Below are 25379 nucleotides of genomic sequence, written 5' to 3' on the forward strand. Positions count from 1 at the left end.
TCACCTGGCAAGACAGGCTTTGTTCTAGATTTGAAGTTTTCGTGACTGCAATTATCCATACTCTTTGGTTTTTTCGGTAAAGTCAGGTAGGTAAAAAAATAAAGTTAATCAAATCACGACGTTTCGGAAGAAACACAAGCCTCCGTCATCAGAGGGAGTTTCACAACATGTTGTCATCCACCAACCTTCGCCTTCTCAGCTCAATGAGTGATGTGAGGCCACTGAGTGTCGCTTTTACTCACTAATCTGAGAACACACTGCGGGATAAACGTCGTCACGATTACTAAAAGTAAAACTGACCATTTTGAGATAAATTGTTAATTCATACTTTATTCGGAATTCAGACATTTCAGAGATCAACGTACAGATAACACGCAAATACTTACGGCCCACGAAATTCATGATACCCGTGTGTGATGAAAATAATGGAATGTGGTTAATCTAAACCTGAACAGCCATTCATTTTAAATCGTATTTTCCTTCCAGGAACAGAAGCAACAAAATATGGCTTAGCATGGTAATTGAAGCAGCAATAGCATATTACGATACGATGTGATTTAGTCGCTTGGAATTTGTTAATGTGATTGTGAAGTTGCGAGATTTGCCCTCATTATACAACTATGACCCACATGGACACTAGCTTTAGTAACTATGGGGGCAGCTGTCATCATGCTTGGTGTGGAAAACATGTAACTTTATCAAAATATTAAAGTTAATTATTTTCAGAAATCGAAACTGGAGCACCCATCCTAGGAAACGGGGTGATTCTTCCCACATCAGCCGCTGCCTGCTCCCCTCCCTGTAAGCCATTCCCTCCGTATGCACAATGTGAAGCCGGCGTTATACAAGCATGCAATGTCCACTTTTGTCCGCCAGGTGGCGCAGCACTTATTGCTCTTATTATTCGGACACGAATTTTTCTTTTAACCGAGGCCAGCGACCTATATGTCCTACACAGGCCATATTCTACACTCCATAATGAACACCCCTGGATTTTTCGGTCACAAAGAGTCTCTACTAGACTCTGTATGACAAAATTGTAAAATATGCTGACTGATATATTTTTTTACATGTAGATTTGTGTTATACGACTATACTATTTTAATTTTACCAGGTAAAGACCATTGAGCTTTATAGCTCTATTTATTACACGCTTTCTATTAACTGTCTGTTGTTGTTGTCGTTGTATCCTCAAATCTTGTAACTCAATTTTAACCCACTTCCCAATGTGGTATCGACTGCAAACTTGGTATACTTATGTCATACTGATGACAATACTATATTCTATCATAAAAAAAATAGCTTTCTTTTGAGTCTCGTCTCAAAACGTTGTGTTGCTGTCTCTGGTGTGGACCAATCAGTTTCAAAGTCCATGCATATATTATCAAAGTACGTTTTTTGTTTGCATTCTGACCACAAGCATTGTAGTTAATGCAGACACGATTCCTTGAAAAAGGTTTCAGTTTGGTGTTTTAACATCTTAACACCTGTTTTATTGCCAGAAAAAAGGGTTAAACCTATTCTCATATTTTGGTACTGGCAAAGGAGGTCCCATGATGTAGAAACTGTTTGAGTTATAAGAATAGCATCAACAGTAAACATATAGAGTTATATATTACGTCTGGCAATGCTAAAAATACGATTCAGTTTCAGATTTTCACCAGTAGGCCTGTTAAATACAGTTAGAAAAGTATTGGTCAATAATGGTGGTAGTGATTGGGAATAATTGAGTTTGGATCAGAGAGTCGACAAAGCCCAGAGTAGATGGATTAGCGAGTAGCTCTGCCTCGTTGAACAAAACGAATAATGCACGTGAAGATCACCATCGTCAGCGATTATCTATCCTCTGCTGGATGAAGCCCTCCCAAAATTGTTGCCGTTTCTCACTCGCTCGCGATGCACGAATCCATCTGGCTCCGGAACAAGAGTTGAACCTCTGCTCCATCTCTGCGGTGAACGTCTTCTCGGGCATGTTCCCTCCTTTTGTTGCCACTCTGTCGTTAGCCTCGACCACTGGCTATCTCATCTTTTCTAAGCGGTGTTTCTTCACCAAGCCGACTCTTGATAAATGGTCAAACGATGCCTATAACTTGCCTTTGCTGTTCTCTTATCGAAGTGTTTCTCATTTTTGTCTCTCATAATTCCAAACGTGCACCTCTACTTGCTTCATATGTGCCCCTTTGAGCTGTTATTCAATGTTCTTTGTAAAGGGCCATGCCATTAGTTCTGGTGAAAATGTTAAACGCCATACGAAAGAAGCTACAAGGACATTGTTGGAGAACTTAAGAAGGCCGCTAAATAATATTTGGCCGAAGATAAAAATAAGCAAAAACATCATGCACAACAATTTAGATAAACAAATCATAAATGTCAAGGAGAGACACAAATGGAAAGCACGTAAGAGTATATATATATACACATACCTAGGGAAGCTATTGAAGGTAAACCGGGATTAAAGCTATGAAATAAACAGGCAGGCAAACAGCAGGTAGGGAGCGCTATTGGAACTGAACTTTATAATGAAAATCAACATAGCAATGTGCCTAAATAAGGAAATTGTAATCAGTGTAATTACCTGCAATAATATATGGAGCAGGAACATGCCTGTTGACATCTTATGTTAAATTCCATAGTCTTACTAGCAGGTAATGTTTTGTCAAATTCCAACGGGGCCGATTAAAGCCAATTGTATGAATCTCAATACAATTCTTTGCTGTAGCCATTTCATTCATTAAACACATAATCGAAATCTCTTTTTTTGTAAAATATAGGCAGGTCGTTTTGATAAGTTGTGTTGCTTTCCAAATTAAGCCAATGCCTAAATATCTGGGATATTAATAGCGGACATTATGGCTTCACATAGAATCTTGATCATGTGTGTTGTGTGCGCATGATTACGTGGAACAAAGTATGGGTGTACGTGCACAACTGTATGTGTACCCGTAGGTGTGTACTGTACACATGTGAGTGAACAGACCACTGCGTATAGACGTGCGTGTGCGCGTCTGCTAGGAGCGACACACGCAGTAGCATTCCCACCCTTTCAAATTTACAAGGCTCCTACACTCACAAGGTCAAATATAACACCCATAAAACGATAACAGTGGGCAGCTGCAGACAGGACTGCTGCTCAGTGGCCTTGTGCGAGGGTCCCGAGATGAAGAGCCATGAAAGGGAATGAGAGTTTCTGTGGGGTAGAGTGGAGGGGTCCCTTCGTTGGAGGAGAGAGGGGGAGGGAGAGGAGGCCCCTTGGTGGTCGAGTGGTCTCAATGTATTAGAGATCTCCGAGGTAGAGGAGAAGGCCTCCAGTTAAGAGAGAGAATTATTTTGGCAGAGAATAGGTTTCCTTGGTGAAGGAAAAATCATCTCGGTCAGTGGTCGGCAATTTGCGGTTCCGAAGCCGAATGCGGCTCTTTAAGGACCGCTTTGTGACGTTATTTATAAAGGACCACCGTTCTCAAAATCACATGCATTGTGGCTCTTGAGATATTGAGATTTTTTTACTGAATTCGAAAATAAATTATCTTCTTGTTATTTTGGTTGCCGACCCCTGATTTAGGTGAAGAGGAGTCTCTTAGGATGAGCAATAAGACCCCCGTGGAGGGGATACCCCTCTGGTGGAGGTGAGTCATTTGTGCTGGATGAAAGGTCGTCTCTATTGGAAAATTTGCCTGAAAATAACCAGCAAAATTCCCATTAGGGTAGGAGGCTCTTCAAGGAAGATACAACCCCCAAAAAAAGTTAAGCAGCTTGTACGTTGTAGATACATACCCTGGCTGTGTATTACAAGATATTCGATACGAGTTCGATGCGCCATTATTGAGAGAGAATACATCTAGAAATGATGGTCAAGCGTGTCACTATGGCACTCGTGTGAAGTCAACGTGACGTCACTTCACAGCAGTTCCACGCTCCAATGTAGCGACGTCATTGGAGCATCACCGCAGAGCGCCCGACGGTGATGTTATATTTTTTATTTTATTTTCAATAATAAAACTTGAAACTCGTGTCAGATGGCACGCAACCTAGGTTCAGACCTGCAAGATAAGTGCCATCCATTTCTTGAGGTGCACCTGCCTTCAATTGGTTAGGGTATCCAGAGTTGTAACGAAGACCCTCAGTTGGTGGTGGGGTGTGGGACAGTGGGGGGGCTCTAGACGGAGCTATGGACCCCCAGGCGACGGGCCCTGCGGGGCGAGGAGCTTGGGGCCCAGGAGGGGCCGCCCATGTATGCCGCTTGGCGCGAGTACTGGAGGAGCAGCTCTGCTCTGGACAGACCCGGAGTCGGTCGCACAGCTTCCAGGCGGCGCAGTATGAGCTGTACACAACATGAACGAGGACATCAACGTCACTGTGAATTGTGCACCACTGTGTCCTCTCGATACAATAGCTGTCCCCAGTGTTCTGTAGAGCTTCTTGAGATCCGGTTGTATTAGAAGCTGCATGTAAATTAAAATTATTGTACTGAGGCTGAGGATGAAAATCACCACTTCTGCAACACCTAGAAGCTTTAAGTTACATTTAATATTTTATAAAATAATAACGTAAGCCTATTGTCAATCCACTGGTGGATAAAGACCTCCTCACGCTAAGTTGCTCCTCATAGGCCATATGAAATAAGAAGCCATGGAGATAATTTGACTATACTTCACCATGCTGGTCAGTGTGGATTGGTGAAGCGGGGAGAAGATAACCAGGTCAGATATCACTGGCAACTGATGTTAGCTGTAGTCAGGAATCGAACTCAAGCCACTGAGGTCATATTGAACCACAGTGCCACGGTCATGAATAGAGGCGGCAAAAACACTGACAAATCCACGACCAACATAACCAACATCAACACAATAATCACGAGTACCATAACCACCGTTATTATCATCACCACCATTTACAATATCAACCCCACTATCAATGGAACCATAATGTCAATAGCACCAGTCACCACTATCAACAACACCGCCACCATAAACATTGTGAACTTTGACATCACCTGCAAGTCAGTATCAACACTACGATTTATAGCAGCACAATCACCATCAGCACAAACATTTCCTCGACCATTAATTGCCTGATTGCTCCATGCATTATAAGCAATAAAACTCAACATATTTCTCTTCATAGCACATCACATAACACGTGCTATGACGAAGTGCCATTGTCCAAAACATTGCCAACTGCTGCACGTATTCATTTAATTTTAATGCAGTGTTATTGATGAATCCGTTGAGTTTCATTGTCTTTTGTACCTGTGCACCTCTGCTAACGCAGCATCACAAAAAAATCATTTAATAAGTGGATACGTTTTCTTTAGTAATGATGATGATGTCCGTGAAAGTGGAGTTGGTCATTTGGCTTACTCAAACGAATTGGTGTTAACAGTGCTGATGATGGTGGCGTTAATAATCGTGTGGATAATTATGTTTCTTGCATACAAATATAGGCCCAGTATTTGTGTGTATTCCAATGACCAAATTACCCGGAATGTGCCCTGTCTCTTCAGATTTCAGAAGCTAAGCAGACTTGAGCCTGGGTAGTGCTTGAATAGGTGGCTACTGCATGCCAGGCTCACTTTGGCAACGCGGGGCTGTGTTACATAGTGGCGAGCAGAGAGCACGCCTTATGCCCCCTGCCTTCAATAACCCGCACTGACCAGCATGGTGAAGTACGGTCAAGTAACCCCCACGATCCGCAATGAAGTCCTCTACCAGCAGTGGATGAACGGAATATCCACGTCCGGTACATGTACGTGTGGCGCCACCATGTGGCGATAATTGTATACGTTGGTGGCAATGCTGACGGTTGTGGTGGTGGTGAATGTAACGGTGATGATGATGATGATGGTGTTGGTTGTACATCTGTCAGTGGCGTTTGGGTGAATGTAACACTTGTGTGGCTCCAGTAACTATATTGATGGCTGCATTCAGGAGCAGAGTCGTCTCGCCCATGGTGTTGGTATCGGTGGTGATAGTCTTTATGGGTTGCGTATTTCTATAATGACGAATCACTCAGAATCTGTCTGCAAGTTCTTGGAAAACGAAGGGGTTCAGCCTGCTTAGCGCTGAGTGTTGTAGGCCTGGGCAGCAAGGTGTATCGCAATATACAGTATTCGCTCAAATGATCTGTATGGTGCTTTCACAGCTATCCCATCATATTTGAGGATTTTCTCTGGGTTCTCCATATGACCGCTTGCATTGCTGCTTCACGGTCCGGTCTACTAGGTGGGCATGTCAGTGGGCATGTCGGTGGGCATGTCGGTGGGCATGTCGGTGGGCATGTCGGTGGGCATGTCGGTGGGCATGTCGGTGGGCATGTTGGTGGGCATGTTGGTGGGCATGTTAGTGGGCATGTCGGTGGGCATGTCGGTGGGCATGTCGGTGGGCATGTTGGTGGGCATGTTGGTGGGCATGTTGGTGGGCATGTTGGTGGGCATGTTAGTGGGCATGTTAGTGGGCATGTTGGTGGGCATGTTGGTGGGCATGTTGGTGGGCATGTTGGTGGGCATGTTAGTGGGCATGTTGGTGGGCATGTTAGTGGGCATGTTAGTGGGCATGTTGGTGGGCATGTTAGTGGGCATGTTGGTGGGCATGTTAGTGGGCATGTTGGTGGGCATGTTGGTGGGCATGTTAGTGGGCATGTTAGTGGGCATGTTGGTGGGCATGTTGGTGGGCATGTTAGTGGGCATGTTAGTGGGCATGTTAGTGGGCATGTTAGTGGGCATGTTGGTGGGCATGTTAGTGGGCATGTTAGTGGGCATGTTGGTGGGCATGTTAGTGGGCATGTTAGTGGGCATGTTGGTGGGCATGTTGGTGGGCATGTTAGTGGGCATGTTAGTGGGCATGTTAGTGGGCATGTTAGTGGGCATGTTAGTGGGCATGTTGGTGGGCATGTTAGTGGGCATGTTAGTGGGCATGTTGGTGGGCATGTTGGTGGGCATGTTGGTGGGCATGTTGGTGGGCATGTTAGTGGGCATGTTGGTGGGCATGTTGGTGGGCATGTTGGTGGGCATGTTGGTGGGCATCTTGGTGGGCATGTTGGTGGGCATGTTGGTGGGCATGTTGGTGGGCATGTTGATGGGCATGTTGGTGGGCATGTTGGTGGGCATGTTAGTGGGCATGTTGGTGGGCATGTTGGTGGGCATGTTGGTGGGCATGTTGGTGGGCATCTTGGTGGGCATGTTAGTGGGCATGTTGGTGGGCATGTTGGTGGGCATGTTGGTGGGCATGTTAGTGGGCATGTTGGTGGGCATGTTGGTGGGCATGTTGGTGGGCATCTTGGTGGGCATGTTAGTGGGCATGTTGGTGAGCATGTTGGTGGGCATGTTAGTGGGCATGTTGGTGGGCATGTTAGTGGGCATGTTGGTGGGCATGTTGGTGGGCATGTTGGTGGGCATCTTGGTGGGCATGTTAGTGGGCATGTTGGTGGGCATGTTGGTGGGCATGTTGGTGGGCATGTTGGTGGGCATTTCAGTGGGCATGTTGGTGGGCATGTTGGTGGGCATGTTGGTGGGCATTTCAGTGGGCATGTTAGTGGGCATGTTGGTGGGCATGTTGGTGGGCATGTTAGTGGGCATGTTGGTGGGCATTTCAGTGGGCATGTTGGTGGGCATGTTGGTGGGCATGTTGGTGGGCATGTTGGTGGGCATGTTAGTGGGCATGTTGGTGGGCATCTTGGTGGGCATGTTGGTGGGCATTTCAGTGGGCATGTTGGTGGGCATGTTAGTGGGCATCTTGGTGGGCATGTTGGTGGGCATTTCAGTGGGCATGTTGGTGGGCATGTTGGTGGGCATGTTGGTGGGCATGTTGGTGGGCATGTCAGTGGGCATGTTGGTGGGCATTTCAGTGGGCATGTTGGTGGGCATGTTAGTGGGCATGGTCTCTTATCCATAAAACAGGTTTTTTTGGGTTAGGTCGCGTAAATATGCGTCGTTAAACCTGCCAGCACCCTACACAGCCAATAAAGATTGTAAAATCTCAGTACTCGGATATTGGAAATTATGTTAATGATGTTGATGCGGAGAGAGATGGTGATGATATTAATCATGATGATTTTTGCCTTTATGTTGTAGTGCTGTTGGCGGTGTTGATGGTGATGGGTATGATGGTGTGTATGGTGATGTCTCATCAGTTCTCACCATGTTCTCCTCCTGAATTCTGCGAAGTGCCCTCTCCCGCGTCACAGCTGTGTGGTATGGTCTGCTGGGAACCATAACGACACTCCCACTTCCTAGTGGTACAGCCCACACACACACACACAAGGTACATTTTCCTGCTGGACTATACAAACGGAAAAATAAAGGAGGGTCAAGCATAATGTCGGGATCACATATGAATATCCGAGTCCTCCTCTGGGGTTTTGAATGGACTGTGGGGCCTCCCCATAGTAGTGCATGTGTGGTGGTGTCACTTAGAGCTACAATTTGTAAATGTTGTTGTCAGTTGAATTGTACTTCAAAAAGTCAACCGACTGATATCTTTGGATTGTGTGCCAACAGTAACACATCTCGTTAATCATGCAATCTAGTGGTGGTAAAGGATGTCAGACAAAACCCAGTGATGACCCTTCTGGGAGAACCCGCAGCAGAGGGCGAACGAGATCCGACATTGATAAAAAAGAATCACGCTTCCTTTTTATGCCAAACTTATGAAGTAGCTTCACTCTCCTGATTGATAGTTATATCGTTGGGAGCCGTACAATACCGATATACCCCTTACATGCGTGGCCTTGTAGCTGCGTGGTTTCACAATAATACCGTAATGATGAATACAATTTTGCGAATCGGTCACAATGTTTGATCGAGAACTCGGAGGCGCAGAGCGAGAGCTCAAAGTCCCTGACACGCCACCAGCCTGAACAGGTGAGCCTTGAGCTGCTGCTTAAAGGTTGACGCTGAATGGAATAGCCCCGTGCTTGAGCAGACCCACACCTGATTGTCCTTTTACTTGAATGGTTCAATATCCAGATGGGGGCCTTGGAAGAGAAAGTAGAACTCTCACATGGGGGTCATGAGGTGCTTTACTTATGGCCTCGTGCCTGCGTTGGGATGCACCTGCACAGCCTCCATACCTGCACGGCGGACGGGCGGGGGCAGTGGTGGCAGGGACAGGTGGCATAGGCGCTCAAGCAGTCGCTGGTTGTCGCGGTCGATTCTGCGCACCTGCTCCTCGCTGAACGAGTAGTTGGAGCGCAGTGGACGGCGCACGTTGCCGTAGGCACTCGCCCGCAGGACTGGCGACGCGGGGACACAGCGAGCCCCGGTGAGCGGGGAGGAGGGGCGGCACGAGGAGACATGGGAGAGGCACAGGGGGGCATTGAGGAACCACAGATGTCATTGGCAAACATGAGACAATGGAGGGATAAGGGAGGTAAAGGGGTGACGTAAAGGGGAACACAACGGGGAATGTTGGAAATACAGGGGCATCGTCAACACTCATAGGGGCACAACGTGGTGTAGAAGGGACGTTTAGGTGTGGTAAAGAAGACGTGTGATGAGGGGAGGCGAGTCTTGGCGCACTGTGACGTGGTGAGCTGAGTGATGATCAAGTTTGGTGAGTTGCTGCGCTGAGTGGTGCAGAGGGGTTTGGTGAGATTTGGTGAAACTGAATGAGGCCAAATAAAGTGCATCATTGGCAATTGTGGTGTATTGCTCCTGGTCACTGATGTTCACTCACATCGTTGAGTTTACACGTGTGCATCTTAGCTGCGTGATTTCCTTTGATGCTTCGAACCATGTTTGTTGTTCATTGTTTTTGCCACATTAATCGCAGTTTGATTTCTTTTTGAAGCCGTTTCATTGTCACTACTTTAATTACGTTTCGGTTGTGTCGCACTTTGTGACCTTACGTGTCATCATCATTATCGTCAGTATGTTTAAATTGCAAACATTATGATGATGGTGATGTGTAGTGAAGTGTGGTGAAGCACGGTGAAGTGTGGTGAGATGTGGTGTGACAAGGTGAGGTGTGGCAAGGTGAGGTGTGGCGAGGCACGGTGAGGTGTGGTGAGACACTGTAAAGTGTGGCAAGGTAAGATGTGACAAGGTGAGGTGCGGTGAGGCAAGGTGAGGCACGGTGAGGTGTGGCAAAGCACGGCGAGGGGTGGTGAGGTTAGGTGTGGTGAGACACTGTGAAGTATGGTGAGGTGTGACGAGGTGAGGGGTGGTGAGGCACGGTGAGGCAAGGTGAGGTACGTTGAGGAGTGGTGAGGCATGGTGAGGTGTGGTGAGACACTGTGAAGTATGGTGAGGTGTGACGAGGTGAGGGGTGGTGAGGCACGGTGAAGCGTGGTGAGGCACGGTGAGGCAAGGTGAGCTCCACTCACTTCGGCTGGTGGCCGAGCTGCCCTCTCCAGGTGCCCGCCGAGTCTTGGGCCGTGTCTCCATAGCAACTACAGCCTTGAGCAGGTGGTTGAGATCCTCAGCCTCGCTGAGCACGCGCGAGCTGCGGTACCCACCACCCGACTGACCCTTGGTAAATAATTAATCAAATATCACGCAATTAGTCCACCACTCCTCAATTAGTCGATCGCCACAAGATGAATTACTCCTATGGTGAGTAATGTGGTGCTTATGGGAGAAAACACGTGTCCCTCGACAAACCCATACACACACTCAAAACTCACTACGGATAGGTCTGAAACATGATCTATACTGGCTCCGAAAAGCCCCTCATTATTCTGTTTCCAGGTCATTTGATTTTCATTGGATAAAATTTCAGAGTGTACACCAACATACCGTCCTGGATAAATAAACCCTTTATAATGACCGATTTCCTGTTCGACTTACTACGACAGATTGTATTGCACTTGCCAAATGAGCAATTTTGAATCGGCTCTGATTACACCCACTCACGTGATTTAGATCGGTACCATAATGTGACTCCAAACCAGTCTCCTCTGGGTTTCCACAGATCCAATCCTGGTTGGGCATTTCAACTTATCCTGATCAATTGTGATTGGGTTTTAATGTATTACGTAACAATGTGTAGTAATTACTCAGGAGACTTGACGACGGGATCGGAGGCACACTTATTTATTAACACAACTTGTATACAGTTAGCGAGTATACACAGGACCTAAGGGGTAACGTCCCCTTACTCGGCTAACAGGGAGACACAACATCTAAGCCCCGCTAACCTAAGCCCAAGTCCTCCACTAGGGAGCTAGGGGAGGCTACCTGTCCCAGCCCTGGTCAAGCTGGGATCCGACCCCCTGAGTTCCCAGACCTGCTCGTCAGTCTGGGCTCTCGGGGCCACGCCACCGGCTTGCCCTGGTCGGCCCTTATAAGGACAGCGAGCCAGGGGAGCTCCGGGGCCTATTCTAGCTGGTCTTCCGTCTTCGCTGGTTAAAGCTGATACCTCGACCTCGAGCCCTCCGGCTCACCCCCTCTTATAGTCCGCGGCCCCCCCGGGAGGGGCCCGTGGGGGATGCAGGTGCGGACGTCGGTGTGGCCACCTCCTATGTGTACGGCCCTAACCACGCCCCTTGTGTTTGTTTGCCATCCGCTCCCATACACAATTACACCTCTACATCACCCCCCCCTGTACAGCTCGCAGCCGTCCCCGGCTGCAAAAAAACCAGAATAAAGGTGCATGCCTCCCCAAAACCGTGTGTGCCTCGCGTAAATTTAACAAGAACAAGAACAGTCATAACAACAACAACAACAGGAAACAGGTAGAAGAAGAAAGAGAAAAAAAATAACCCGGCGCACCCTCCCCAATAAATACCCCATTCCGCAAACCCAACATATATACACGCGCTCCGGATGCCCCTCCCCCACTGTCCGCAAGGGCCCCCCAACGGCCGACCTCACAATAGTCTGCGCGTTTTGGCGCGCGTTCTCGCGGCGGGCCCGTCACAAGGGCTCGACCCGGCACGCTCAGTGGTGGTTGGTGACGGTCCGGGTGCAAGAGAGTCTGGCGTCGCTGCCGAGTGACCCCCGACCCCTCCGGGAGGGGTTGGCGGGCGTGGACCCGTCACTCCTGTTGCACCTGGAGATGGAACAGTTGATGTCATGTCAGGCGAGAGCAGCGACGTCGGGGAGTCGGCGGACCCCTCACACGTTTGGCCATGCGTGTGTGTGTGTGAACCACGGGCCGGCGCAATGAACGGTTTCAACCTTGAGGGGTGCACGTACCACCGACGCCTCCCCCATTTGACGCGAACACATTGCGGCCGTAAGACCTGTACGACCTCCACTGGCCCCCGCCACGGCCGTACCAACTTTGACGAGGTTGCCAGTGGCACCTGGGGACAGTGCAACCATGCCCTGTCCCCTGGTTTCCATTTGAACACATGTACCCGCCCCAGCCGAAGCCTCTCGTTCGCCTTCTGGCGGAGTTCAGAATTTTGCACGGCCGCTTCCCGCGCCTCAGACAATTTGCTGATGTTAAATTTAACGTGTTCGGACAAGGTAGACTTCGCCTGAGGCGCCGAGAGCTTCAGCTGGGTCGTCACAGGGGGGTTAGCCTCGCGGCCATACATTAAAAAGAAAGGGGAAAATCCGGTGGCCGCATGGGGAGCCATCCTGTAGGCCTGCAACACACCGGCTATGCGAAGGTCCCAATCTGTCTGGGATTCGGACACCTGTTGGGACAGCATAGACGTGATGGTCCGATGTAGCCGTTCCACCATCCCGTCAGTTTGAGGGTGATACGGGGAGGTCCGAATTTTCTCCGTACCCAAGAGGTCGCACACCTCGCGGAGGAGTTTTCCCGAAAAATTCTTACCCTGGTCAGTAAGCAGCCGTTCCGGAGCACCTTTGTCGAGGACATAGCCCTGGACAAAGGCCTCCGCGATGGCTGCTGCCGACTGGTTGGCCAGGGGCCAGGCCATAGGCCATCTCGTGAAGTATTCGACCCCTGTCAATAAATACCTATTCCCCCTGGGTGTAGCGGGAAATGGCCCGAGTATGTCTAGCGCAACGAGCTCGTTAACCCGGAAAACCTTTATGGACTGCAGCGGAGGGTTGGACCCCCTAGCTGGTGGCTTTCGCTGCGCGCATTGCGTGCACGACCCCAGGAGATCCCCCACGTCCTTTGCCATGCCCGGCCAGAAGAAATCGAGCTGGAGCGTGGCAAAGGTCTTGTGAACCCCCAAGTGCAGAAGCCGCTCATGAACAGCCCATACCACCTTACCCCTCAATGCTGCAGGCACCACGAGCTGCTGGCGGCGGGTTTTTCCGTCCCAGTGCATTAAAAGACCCTGGAACAACCCCCACGAGTCAATGTTCGCCACCCCCTGCCCAACCCCCCCTGCGCGACGGCGCAGAGCGAGGAGGGAGGTGTCCTCCATTTGGAGGCGTCCCCATTCCGCGACCGACAACCCCAGCAACGAATCCCTCCCTTCTTGCTCGATAGGACCCGAAGCCAAAGGCGCATCGGCGGCGGCCACGAGGACCGAATCGGTGGTGACGTTCGGGGGCCTACAACGCCCCGAACCCAGGAGGCAAGCGCACTCCGAAGTGGGTGGCAACCGTGACAGGGCGTCAGCGTTCGTGTGGCGGACGCCCTTACGATATGTGGTGACAAAGTCGTAGTCCTGGAGAATCTCCAACCATCGAGACAACTGGCCCGATGGTTGTTGAACCCGCAGAGCGTACTGTAGGGCCGCATGATCTGTACGGACGGTGAAACGCCGACCGTACAGATATGGGCGGTACTGCTGAATGAAATAAACAATTGCCAATAATTCCCGACGGGTAACGCAGTACCGTTGTTCCGCTGGAGACAGTACCCGACTACCCTAAGCCACCACATGCTCTACGCCCCCAATGAGTTGGGACAGCACGCCCCCGATGCCCGTGTTACTTGCATCTGTATCGAGCAAGAAGGGTTGTGAGAAGTCGGGGTAATTCAACGGCGGAGCCCCCACCAGGGCATTCCGGAGGGCGTGAAAAGCAGCCTCCTCCTCCAGCCCCCAATGAAACCTGACTCCCTTGGACGTCAAGGCATGCAATGGTTTCGCGATCGTAGCGAAGTCAGCCACAAACCGTCGATAGTACGACGCGAACCCAATGAAACTCCTGACCTCTCCCACCGAGGTGGGAGTCGGCCAGGAGCTGACGCATTCCGTTTTGGCGGGATCAGTGGATATCCCCGAGCGCCCAACAATGTGACCCAAATACCGCACCGATTCGCGGAGCAAATGGCACTTCTGCGGTTTAAATTTTAAATTGGCAGCCCGCATTTTGAGAAAAACAGCACGCAGCCTCTGGAGGTGTTCCTCGAAGGATTTGCTAAAGACGATGACATCGTCCAAGTAAATTAAACACGAATCCCATTGTAAGCCTGCCAAGACCAGTTCCATTAACCGCTGAAAAGTTGCCGGCGCAGAATGTAAGCCCATCGGCAAGCGGTTAAATTGGAAGAGACCTTGCGGTGTCCGAAAAGCAGTTTTAGGTTTTGATTCGTCATCCAGAGGAAGCTGCCAGAATCCAGATAGTAAATCGAGGGTGGAAAAGAATCGCGCCCCCGCCAAGGCATCGAGCGACTCATCCATTCGAGGAAGCGGGTACGCATCTGCCACAGAAATTTTGTTCAATCGCCGAAAGTCGACACAAAACCGCAGTGAGCCGTCGTGTTTTTTCACCAAAACGATCGGTGCGCCCCACGGGCTGTTGGAAGGGGAAATGATATCGGCGGCAAGCATGTCATCAACAGCCGATTTGACATGATCCTTTTCGGCGGGACTGAGCCGAAAGGGATTTTGGCGGATTGGCGCGCTGTCACCCGTGTCAATATGGTGTCGCAGCAATTTAGTACAACCAATATCAAATTTGTGTTTACTAAAAACGTCGGCAAATTCTTTCAGGAGAACTCGCAGCTGCGCACGCTGCGTGTCGGACAGATCCACAGATCCCGCGCAAAGTGCATCCAGCCATCCGTCATCACAGTCCGAATGCGGTCGCGACGGAGGATCGGTGGTTACCTGACCCACGAGTGGTTCCTCATAGGGCGCCGGCGTTGCGTGTGCAAGCACGGTCCCTTGAGGAACCACGGCCGTTCGCGATCCTACATTAAGGACTGCAATGAAGGGGTCCCCATCCCCTTTCACCATGGTCTGAGCCGCTAGCAAATCGGGTCCATTGACCCCGGCCCGAGATGGTCCCAACAAGACCCCCCGATCCGCAACCCCTTTAGCAAACGGCCGACGCAACCTAAGAGGGACAAGCATCTGAGCCCCCGGGGGTACGCGCACAGTTTTTGTCACGAGCGCCTGCACGGTGGCAAACGCCCGACGCTCCGTGGTGGGGGAAGACAAAAATGTAACACGTCGGCCCGATGGGAGCTCGATGCACCCCTGGTCAATCAAGATACGGATGGGCATTTTGGCCAAGAAATCCGTCCCCAACAGGCACGGAACCGCGAGTGAGGAGGAAACCAAAACAGGCCCGGATAATTTAATGTCTCCAATGCAAACTTTGGCGCGGATTTGCCCAATAATGCCCAGCGAGCCCCCGTTAGCAGCATAGCATGGCACGTCAACAGGGAGCAAGGGACGACTTTGAACGGGAAGGATGTTATAAATCAAATCAGATATAATGGTCGCCGATGCCCCTGTGTCAATTAAAATCCGCACCTCTACCCCATCAATATGACCGACCACAACCGATGATCCCGCCGACGCAGCAACGACACGATGGGCGAGCTCCGACCACTGACCCGGTTGGAGCGCTCGCCGCATTTCAGAACAATCGCGCGCGATGGGCGGCGATTTTCGAACCCTGTTCAGTTGAGCGCGTGAGTGTGTGTCGGATGTGTGCATGGGCCAAACGTGTGAGGTGCCACGACTCGCCGTATTTCTCTGCTGGAGCTTGGGTGGAGACGGCGTGGCGTCCTGACGAGGTGTCGCTCCGCGCTGACGGGGAGCCCGGCATCCTGACGCAACGTGGCCTTGCAGGCCACAGTTGTAGCAGCGTGTGAGCGCCCCAGATGGCCTGGGCTGCTCCTGGCGGCTCGGTCCATTCCGAGCCTGCGGTGCCGCCGATCTCCATTCCCCCCGCCGCTCCACCCCGCAGACCTCCTCTGATGGGAGGGCGGTGGCCGCCATGGCATGGCCGGCCACCCCCTTGGCAGCCTTGCGACGCAGGGACCGCAAGCCCCCGTGGATGTGGCGCGCGACCAGCAGGGACGACATCTCTCCGTCGTCTTGAGCCAAGACGGCGATGTCCAGCTCATCGGCGAGTAGCAGCAGCTTTTCAGCCACCATGGCGTCCACTCCCTCCTCGTCCATCCGCGGGAAAGCTGCCTTTGCCAGGGCCAGGAGAGCCGTTCGGAAGGCCAGGGGCGATTCGTTGGCGCCCCGATGCCGATCGTGGAACAGCTGCCTGCAGTCCGAAGGCGGCCCATAGACGGCTGACAGCAGCTGCAGCGCCAGGTGCAGCGTGGCGCGCTTCTCCTTAGGCGCCGAGGTGAGGGTAGCCAGGGCGTCGTCGTCCAGCATCGCCGGCAGCGCGCATAGTGCCTCGGCGTCCGTCCAGTTCGCCATCTCTTGATGAGCGATGAACCGCCTTTTGAAGCCGCCCCAATCTCCAGCCGCTCCCACGAACTCCTTGAGAGGCGGCAGTCGCTGTTGTAAGGCGACGTCCGTGGCTGCGGATCTCGCTCCCTCGTTCCCAGCCGACGTTACAGTGTGGGCGGGCTGTGAGCATGGCATCGCCGGTCGCTCCGTTGTTGACGCGCTGGCCGGCGTTGATGATGTCACGGCTCGTGCTTGGCCCTCAGCAGTCACCTGACGCAGGCCGGCCCCGCCCTCTGCTCGCACTGTAGTGATGGCGGGAAATTTAACCGCGAGCCGCGTCGGGGTGGCGGGAAATGCCGGCGTGCGTCGGCTGCTGCCGTCTTCCCGCGCAGCCCCTCCAGCTCCCAGCCGCGTGATCTCCTCCAACACGGCGGCCGCGGCGTAGAGCAGCTCCGCCAGGTGGGAGTGAGCCAGCCGAAGTCCCTCGGCCGACGCATCCCCCCCCTCCTGTCGTAGCGGCGCGGGTGTACTCGGCCCCGGCTGCTCCGATCCGACCTCGGCCATCTCTGGTGGTGATTCGGCCGCGGTGTCCTCCCTCTCCGACTCCCTGGTACGTGTCGTCCCTCGTGTGTCCATCTTTGGACGTTTTACTTCTGACACCAGATGTAGTAATTACTCAGGAGGCTTGACGACGGGATCGGAGGCACACTTATTTATTAACACAACTTGTATACAGTTAGCGAGTATACACAGGACCTAAGGGGTAACGTCCCCTTACTCGGCTAACAGGGAGACACAACATCTAAGCCCCGCTAACCTAAGCCCAAGTCCTCCACTAGGGAGCTAGGGGAGGCTACCTGTCCCAGCCCTGGTCAAGCTGGGATCCGACCCCCTGAGTTCCCAGACCTGCTCGTCAGTCTGGGCTCTCGGGGCCACGCCACCGGCTTGCCCTGGTCGGCCCTTATAAGGACAGCGAGCCAGGGGAGCTCCGGGGCCTATTCTAGCTGGTCTTCCGTCTTCGCTGGTTAAAGCTGATACCTCGACCTCGAGCCCTCCGGCTCACCCCCTCTTATAGTCCGCGGCCCCCCCGGGAGGGGCCCGTGGGGGATGCAGGTGCGGACGTCGGTGTGGCCACCTCCTATGTGTACGGCCCTAACCACGCCCCTTGTGTTTGTTTGCCATCCGCTCCCATACACAATTACACCTCTACAAATGTACTGTGCAATACTTTTAGGCTTACATGATATAACTACAGAAAATTCACGTCTTTTTTGGAGCAACACAACGTTAATAAAAAAAATACTGGCTGAATCCTCGTGTCTGACATTAAGATATTTGGCCAATTCCATTACATTTTTTGCTTATAGGATACCAGATTACCCATAAAAACCCACACATATGTAAAAAGTTCCAACACATATAAAGTTATGAAGGGCTGTCTATTAAGCCTATCAAACATATACAGCATCTGTCTCCGGAGTCACCAATCGCTTAAACTCTTTAATGTCGCCTTCTTCCCTTCAAACCGTCGTCACCCTACAGCGGATCTCACCCGCATGATTAATTTTTCCCGCCAGTGATCAGCCGGGGTGAAACCAACCAATAGGCGTGCGTGCTCCTAGCCCTGCCTCCTTTTGCTGGCGAGAACCAATCAGCGGGACCCGAGGTGAGCTTTTAAATTTTACACATACTGTATAAGGAGTTACATACATATAAACATACACGTTTCTTACAAATGGGTATATGAACCCACCTGCATACTGAATTCTGATGGCCACCATACTGTTGAGTGCGTTCGGGAGTCTTGCACCCTACTATTAGCGTGGTTGGCTACGTAGGGTGCAAAAGAAGTTAAACATCAATACAAAGCCTATATGATCCACCAGGACTTTCCTCTGAACTGCTGAATTACAGACGTGTGTCATGGCTCCATCATACCGTGAAAGATTCCATTCATGCATCTAATTGTGACTACTGAAGCCTCTCTTCTACGAGTAAATAAAAGCATTAATAGATTTGTGAATCCAATCTTGACTCGTGCAGGTGCTATTGATCTGATTACGAAAAAATAGAAAAATAATAAATGATTCGCAAATCAAATGGTGACTCCTGCAGCCATTAAAAAAATCCAACAAGGTGAGATCGTAAAAATAGAATCAAATCTGCCGATCAGGTCGACATCACGTGATATCGATCGCGCTTCTTTCGAATCCCACGTACTCTTAATCAGGTAGTACCAATTCTCACCTCCACACCGGATGAGAGAGGTGACAGAGTGGACGAGGAGGAGATGGCCGAAGAGGATGACTGCTTTGCCGTTTTCACCGGTTTTGTCTGCAGGCATACCCATCAGTTGCTCCGGTTAACACGAATGCTGCTTTGACATTCATTCAGTGACAATGGCATGGACATCGCCAGTAAACCTATTTAAACATGTTCCTGACAGTGTAGCAGAAATATATTGTACTCACCTCATTTACTGGCTATTTCTGCTGAAAGCGAAACTGTTACACAGTTGACAAGTATGTTGGCCAGGCCACAACATTGATCATCCAAAATAAGGGTAAAACTGTAATATGGATGTAATGTATGGTAGCACAGCTGTACTACAATGTGCTACATTATGAGAGTTAAACTAATTGCCTACTTCCTTTACTACCGCAATGTCTCTGCAAAGGCAACATTTTCAGCTTTTTAAGTCTGGTGCTGAAGAAAGGAGCTGTGACGCACATATTATACATAAATACCTCTGCTAGGCTTGAAAGTCATTATGGGTCTCTCCCATAATATTTGCGCCTCCGATTAGCACGGTTGGCTATGTACGGCGCCAAATAATTTCAACATACATACATAATTCTGGGCAGCCGAGAATTTTTTTTACAACAGCGTGCACTATTTTATCAGTCACGGGGCTCTGAACTTATGCTTACTCATTAATTATCCGAACATGAATTTTAAAACAAGCCCTAGATTTTTTTCTGCCAAAGGGTAATGCTTAACCAACCAATCCCTGACGACACCCTACAGAGATGAACACCGCACCGTGTCATGTGTCTGGATGGTCGGAGGGGCAGCGAAGAGTGTGGTGTTTTTTTTTTACCGTAGAGCAGATTGCAGGAGCCTGCCAAATGTCTGCCTTCCTGTCTTGTTTCTTTGACGCCTTCGCCTGCCGCGGCGATCGTGGGCCACCATCTAGGCTGTCGGATGTCGACTTCATGACTGGGCTCGGCTTCCTGAGACCCTGTGCCTTCGCCGGTGGCACCGTGTGGTCCTCCTCGTCGGAGCTAGAACTGTCGTTCTTGACGCTGGCACCAGCCCTGGTTCCATGCTCTTCACGACTCTGCGAGGCCTGGCTTCGAGCTCTAGACCCTGTGCTCTTTTTGGATTTCGCGCTGGTCCGTGACGCGATGCTCTTCTTGGACGCGGTGCTGCTTCTGGACTTGACGGTGTCGCTTGACGAATCTCTGTAGGATCTGGCACTGCCCTGGGAACTGCTACGCCCCCTTGACCTTGCGCCATTTGGTGAATTCGCATGATCCGGAGGCTTCCCGTGGTCCGCTGACTGCGTACGAAACGGCGATTGAGCTCCACGTTCTGATTTGGTTTCATCTTCCAATTTTCCATCGCTTTCCGACTTGGCGTCATCTTCCATTTTCTTTTCTGATTTCACATCATCTTCAATTTTGGCACTATTTTGAGCCGTTCTGCCATCTATCGATTTTCTGTCATCCGTGGAACTGTCCTCGTCACTGCTGCTGCTGCTGCTCGTGCTGCTTCCTCTGCTCCTGTTGCTCTCGTGGCTCTCCGCTTCCGCGCGTGGAGTCGTCTCAATGTCGTCACCCTCCTCCTTGTGGCCCCTGGTTGCCGAGGTGTCCTCTCCACTAGCAGTATCGAGTTTCGCATCCTTTGCTGGCTCCCCAGCCCGTACCCTTGGGGACGCCCCACCTTCCGCATCCTCATTCACGCTATCGCTGTCACTCTTGTCGCCAAAAGTCACTTGTCTCACCTGGAGGGAGGTAATGAGTGTCCAGTTAATTAAGCTGCCTCTCAGTCTCTACACTGCATTTACAGATGTTGGCTTTATCCGGGTCAAATCTGTAAATGATGATGAAACCCATCATAACAGAATCGTAACCAGGGGTCATAGGTATGGAGCCATGAGACATATGTCTGGTCTGGATAAATTCCCCTGAGCTTAATTCACAACTACAGTAGTGATGTAGTGATTACTGAATTTGATTATTGGTGAATTTTAGAATCATAAATGCGGACTTTCATCCTGAAATAATCAAATAACACTAAATACTATACAAGGCCAGTTATGTGTAGATGGATAAGGGGCCATCCATAAATGACGTAACGTGATTTTGGACGATTTTTGACCCCCCCCTCCTTTGTCACACGGCGTCACAAAAAGTCAGACCCCCCTTCAAATATGACGTCACAAAGCTCTGCCCCCCCAAAAAAAATAAAACATGCTTCAAATCGCTTTAAACTATTGTCATTGTAGTGCGTATTTAATGTGGCGCTGCACTCTGATGTTGTAGGAGAAAACATGTATTTAAAAGTATATTTAATTAAGTAGAACGTGTTGTCTATATTTATTTAAAGTTGCGCATTTTGATGTGACGTCACATTTCTCACCCCCCCCCCCCGTCACACATTGTCACAATGTCTGAACCCCCCCCCCCCCCCAGGTGCGTGACGTCATTTATGGACGGCCCCTAAATGCAAAATTATTTATCAAATTTACCAAACATGAAACAGGGCCTTAGGTATTAATAATACATCCTAATAATCCTTTATAAATCAGTCTGGCTCTCCAAGTCTTGACGATTAACACTGCCACAGATCCATATGAACAGTAAGGCATGCCTTTGGTTATAAACCCCAATGATGAATCTTAAAGGTGGTTACTTGAATATCTATAGTGTCTCAACACTACGAAAAATTTTCTGAGGATACCAGAGATGGCAACATATGAACCCAAACAGCATATACAGCCAAAAATAAGAATTTAAAAAATGCCCGACAGAAATATGTTAAATAAACAGCAGCAGAAAAACAACACAGCCACATACACGATGTCTCAACCGCAACGGCACACAGAGAGAGGGTGAATAACACTGCAGCGTATAATGCATAGCTTGATGCCACGTCGTCTCTATGCAACCATGGAAGATACCTCCTGTCTCAATGGACTCTTGACCCAGTCAAACAAGCCAACAATTGTCTACGTGTATAGTTCGTGGCTATTATAACGTGCGATGCAGTCTGGCCCTCCGTGCAAAGAGTTCAGATCGTATGTGTACACAGATGAACAACGATGTCAATCCACTGCTGGATGAGGGACTCAACCACACTTTGTTGCGGGTCGTGGTTATTTTGACTACGATAATTTCGGCGGCCTATGACCGCCTTATTTTAACTCTTGCGGAGGGCTTTTCTCACCCCCCCCCCCGCCCAATGTGTGTGAATTCTACTGACTCTATTGTATGTAGGGTGTGTAGGCATTTATTTTGGAGGGGGGAGTGAAAAAATTGGAAGGGGGGTCGACAATTTTTGTGGACCCCCCCAATTTCTATAACTTTTTGATTCAGGCCTTCTGAAATGTTATTTTTATTTATTTGACGGACAAACGGAACGCCGGGCTTTTACAATAGATATCAAGCAGGTCCTCGACTTAGGAACGCAGGTACTTCACTAAGCTGGCCAGTGCTGGCTGGCTTTGATGAAGGTGAGAAACATCTCCAGACGAAAGACGCCCAGTACAGAAAACGTATTTGGCTACACTGCCCTCTGCTGACCACCCTGAAGCCAAGCAGCAGCCTCCGAACAAACAACCTGTTGGTGCATATTCTTTGGTTCTTTCGGTAAAGTCACGTAGATAGAAAAAAATCAAAGTAAATAAAAAAAATGACGTTTAGAAACGTCGTAATTTTTCGAATAAAAGTAAATTTAAAAAAATAACGACGTTTCGAAACGTCGTAATTTTTTATTAACTTTTATTTTTTTATATCTACGTGGCTTTACCGAAAGAACCAAAGAATATGAAATCCTGAAGTCACGAAAGTTTGAAGTCAAAAATCTGTTGGTGCATGTTTGGTCTCCTTTAATCATCCTCGCATTATCCGGGCTCAAACCTGCTTAGCTTCCAAGATCTGACGAGATCGGTGCACATTCGGGGTGATTTGCTTCACAGACAATTTGCATCGTAATTTACACAAATACAATGAGACGCCCACTTTTGACCTCAGCAATTATAACATGTGTAACACACACACACACAGGGGCGGAGAGGGGGGGGGGTGACCAGCACCACGCCCGGTCGCCTTTGTCTCCCCATGCACTAATGTTTACACACCGCACCAAGTAATCATTTGAGGCTGAGTCAACCTAGAGGAGGTCCGGTTCAGATCATCGTCACTGGCGTTGGCACACACAGACAACCACACAGCTGGACACGCACCGACGACGTCGAACCGTGCGGGGGCAACTCACCGGCACAGGCGTGTGGCCTCCAACGTGGTTCTCAGCCCTCGGGGTCCCAGTCCCTGGTTGGTCCCTTGGAGTCTCCGGCTCCTTGGTCCCAGGCCCCCTGCCCCCCGCCTCCGAGTCGCTGCTGAAGAACGCGTGATCCACGTCCCCACGCAGGCTGCTGTCGCTCTCCATAGCGATGCAGCTGCTGCTGATGATGTTGTTGTTGTCTGTGATTGCTTGCAGCTGCTGCTGATGTTGTTGATGTTGTTGTTGTCTGTGATTGCTTGCAGCTGCTGCCTCCCTGCTGTCTTCTCTACTGCTGCCTTGGTGCTGCTGATGCTGCTGTTGTTGTTGTCTGTGATTGCTTGCAGCTGCTGCCTCCCTGCTGTCTTCTCTACTGCTGCCTTGGTGCTTCTGCTGTTGTTGTTGTCTGTGATTGCTTGCTACTGCTGCCTCCCTGCTGTCTCCTCTACTGCTGCCTTGGTGCTGCTGATGCTGCTGTTGATGTTGTTGTTGTCTGTGATTGCTTGCTACAGCTGCTGCGTCTACCGCTACGGCTGCTGTTGATGCAAATGCTGCGGCTGTATTCCACTGCTGCTACAGCTTAACGCTGCTGGTAGAGCTCCTGCTGCAAGTGATAATATCGCCTCTTGCGACTGCTGTTTCACTGGCACAGCTCAAGCCGCCTCTACTGGATCCTCCTGCTAATGCTGATACAGATAATGATGTTGCTGCTGATACAGATAATGCTGCTGCTATTAATACACCTCCTGACGTCTCTCTCTGCTGTCACAATTACTGGGGTCTCAGTGCTTTGTGGCACAGTGACCGCTGCCCATTAATCTCGCTGATGCAGCTATTGCTGCTGCTGCTGCTGATACAGCTGCGGCTGATACAGCTGCTGCTGCAGCTGCTGCTGCTGATACAGCTGCTGCTGATGCAGCTACTACAGTCTCTCACTACGGCTGGCGCAGCTACAGATATCTCAACACTGCTGCTGTTACTGCTGCATCCAAGTCTCTTTTCGCGCTCGCCGCTGGCCTTGTCAACAGCGGACACTTTGCCGTCCGCTTTCGCTATATCGTCGCTGTCACCGCTGTTCCTGATCGAACAGGGGGGGCACTAACAGCATCCAGCTGCCGCCGCTCGACGCTTCCCTTGCTGTCACTGCCGCAGGGCGTCCCACTTTGCCGCGTATCGATTTCACGGCGGACCGACTCAGAGTGGCTTCTTCAGACAGCCGCCAGCCGCCTCGTCAACTCGTCGAGTGCCGGCGTGGACGTGATTTGCGTTGCCGTGGCGACCGCCGCGCCGGAAGCGACGCCGCGCGCGCACGTGGCGTGACGTCACGTGCACGCGGGTCGCCCTGGCAAGTTTGTCGAACCGTGGCACGTGTCCGAAACTCGTTGTCGACCCGATGCCGGTGGTGGAAATTCCACGTTCTTATGGCTTACAGCGCGGGGTGGTGTTTTGATTGGCAGCTAGAAATTATTCTTTTTTTACCCGTGGCACGCACGACGGGATATGATGCTGGAAATTCCACGTTCTTATGGCTTAAAGCGTGGGGTGGTGTTTTGATTGCCAGCTAGCAATTTTTTTTTACACGTGGCACATACGACAAGATAGGGTGCTGGAAATTCCACATTCTCATGGATTACAACATAAGGTGGTGTTTGATTGCCAACTAGCAATTTTATATATTTCGTTTTTACCCGTGGCACACACAACGGTATAGGGCAGCAGTAGAGTCGATGATATAATATAATGGGGAAAAAGGAAAAGGGACGAGAGAAGAGAAAGAATGGGCGGTGGTGGCTACGCACGTGGCCTGTCATCCAGAACTGTGGAGGTGAAGGTTGGTGGATCACGCGAATGTTGTGAAACTCCTGTGGGCGCTTCGAGGAGGTGTCCTCCTACCGTGGCGGCCTGGCTTACCAGGAGAAGACAATACGGCAAATGTTGACGAACAAAATATCGCTTTAGTTCTTGGATAGAATGTTGCCCCATAGTTCGCGTGGATTGTCTCCCACGTGTATACACTTCTTAATTGTGTGATAATTTAATATATCGAGGACTACAGAGCTTGGAGGGTGATTTGGCGCAGGCTCATCACGTGGTGGCCTTTACCGCTGGTCTGTGGTTCCTCGCTCCTGTTGAGTAGCGGTCTCTCTTGATGAATGCGCGGGTTACAAGTCGAATTGATGATTGTTAATTTAGAGAAGGATGAAAAGGGAACGGAAAACGGGAACAAAGAGTCAGGAAAGATGAGGCATAGGGAGGAAGAGGCTATTGCAGGCCCTCTGTGCTGCTACATGGAGCAGCGTCTGTTTTCACAAGGGGCTGGGAGACGGGAGGGATTCAGAGTGGGGATGGCCACACAAAAGTCATGAGATTTACGGGAGGTTTAGCTTCTTTCGTATGGCTACTGATGTAGATTCAGAGCA

The 25379-nt window shown here is 50.3% G+C and overlaps 2 protein-coding genes across 2 annotated transcripts; both read right to left on the reverse strand.

The window, feature by feature from the left end:
- Positions 1–310: 310 nt before the first annotated feature.
- On the reverse strand, positions 311–24201 carry LOC144719019 (uncharacterized). The gene is made up of 7 exons (XM_078594735.1): positions 22957–24201; positions 19556–20461; positions 18703–18789; positions 10318–10462; positions 9064–9225; positions 8132–8223; positions 311–4318 (listed from the first exon to the last, which is right to left on the reverse strand). The coding sequence occupies exons 1-7, from the start codon at positions 23125–23127 to the stop codon at positions 4154–4156; spliced, it is 1728 nt and encodes a 575-aa protein (XP_078450861.1). The 5' UTR covers positions 23128–24201; the 3' UTR covers positions 311–4153.
- Positions 11718–17616, reverse strand: LOC144719018 (uncharacterized). The gene has a single exon (XM_078594734.1). The coding sequence runs from the start codon at positions 17089–17091 to the stop codon at positions 13738–13740; it is 3354 nt and encodes a 1117-aa protein (XP_078450860.1). The 5' UTR covers positions 17092–17616; the 3' UTR covers positions 11718–13737.
- Positions 24202–25379: the final 1178 nt, after the last annotated feature.

Source organism: Lampetra planeri, chromosome 5 (genome assembly GCF_965212315.1).
Source record: "Lampetra planeri chromosome 5, kcLamPlan1.2.h2, whole genome shotgun sequence".
Lineage (NCBI taxonomy): Eukaryota > Metazoa > Chordata > Hyperoartia > Petromyzontiformes > Petromyzontidae > Lampetra > Lampetra planeri.

What these genes read in the sequence shown, in the direction of transcription:
- LOC144719019 (XM_078594735.1), bottom strand. Translation starts at nt 23,127, where the DNA reads ATGGAGAGCGACAGCAGCCTGCGTGGGGACGTGGATCACGCGTTCTTC. An exon ending in CTCCTGCAATCTGCTCTACG is followed by an intron (nt 18,790 to 19,555) that starts GTAAAAAAAAAA and finishes GTATGCCTGCAG; the next exon opens with ACAAAACCGGTGAAAACGGC. An exon ending in CTCTCTCATCCGGTGTGGAG is followed by an intron (nt 10,463 to 18,702) that starts GTGAGAATTGGT and finishes TTATTTACCAAG; the next exon opens with GGTCAGTCGGGTGGTGGGTA.
- LOC144719018 (XM_078594734.1), bottom strand. Translation starts at nt 17,091, where the DNA reads ATGGACACACGAGGGACGACACGTACCAGGGAGTCGGAGAGGGAGGAC.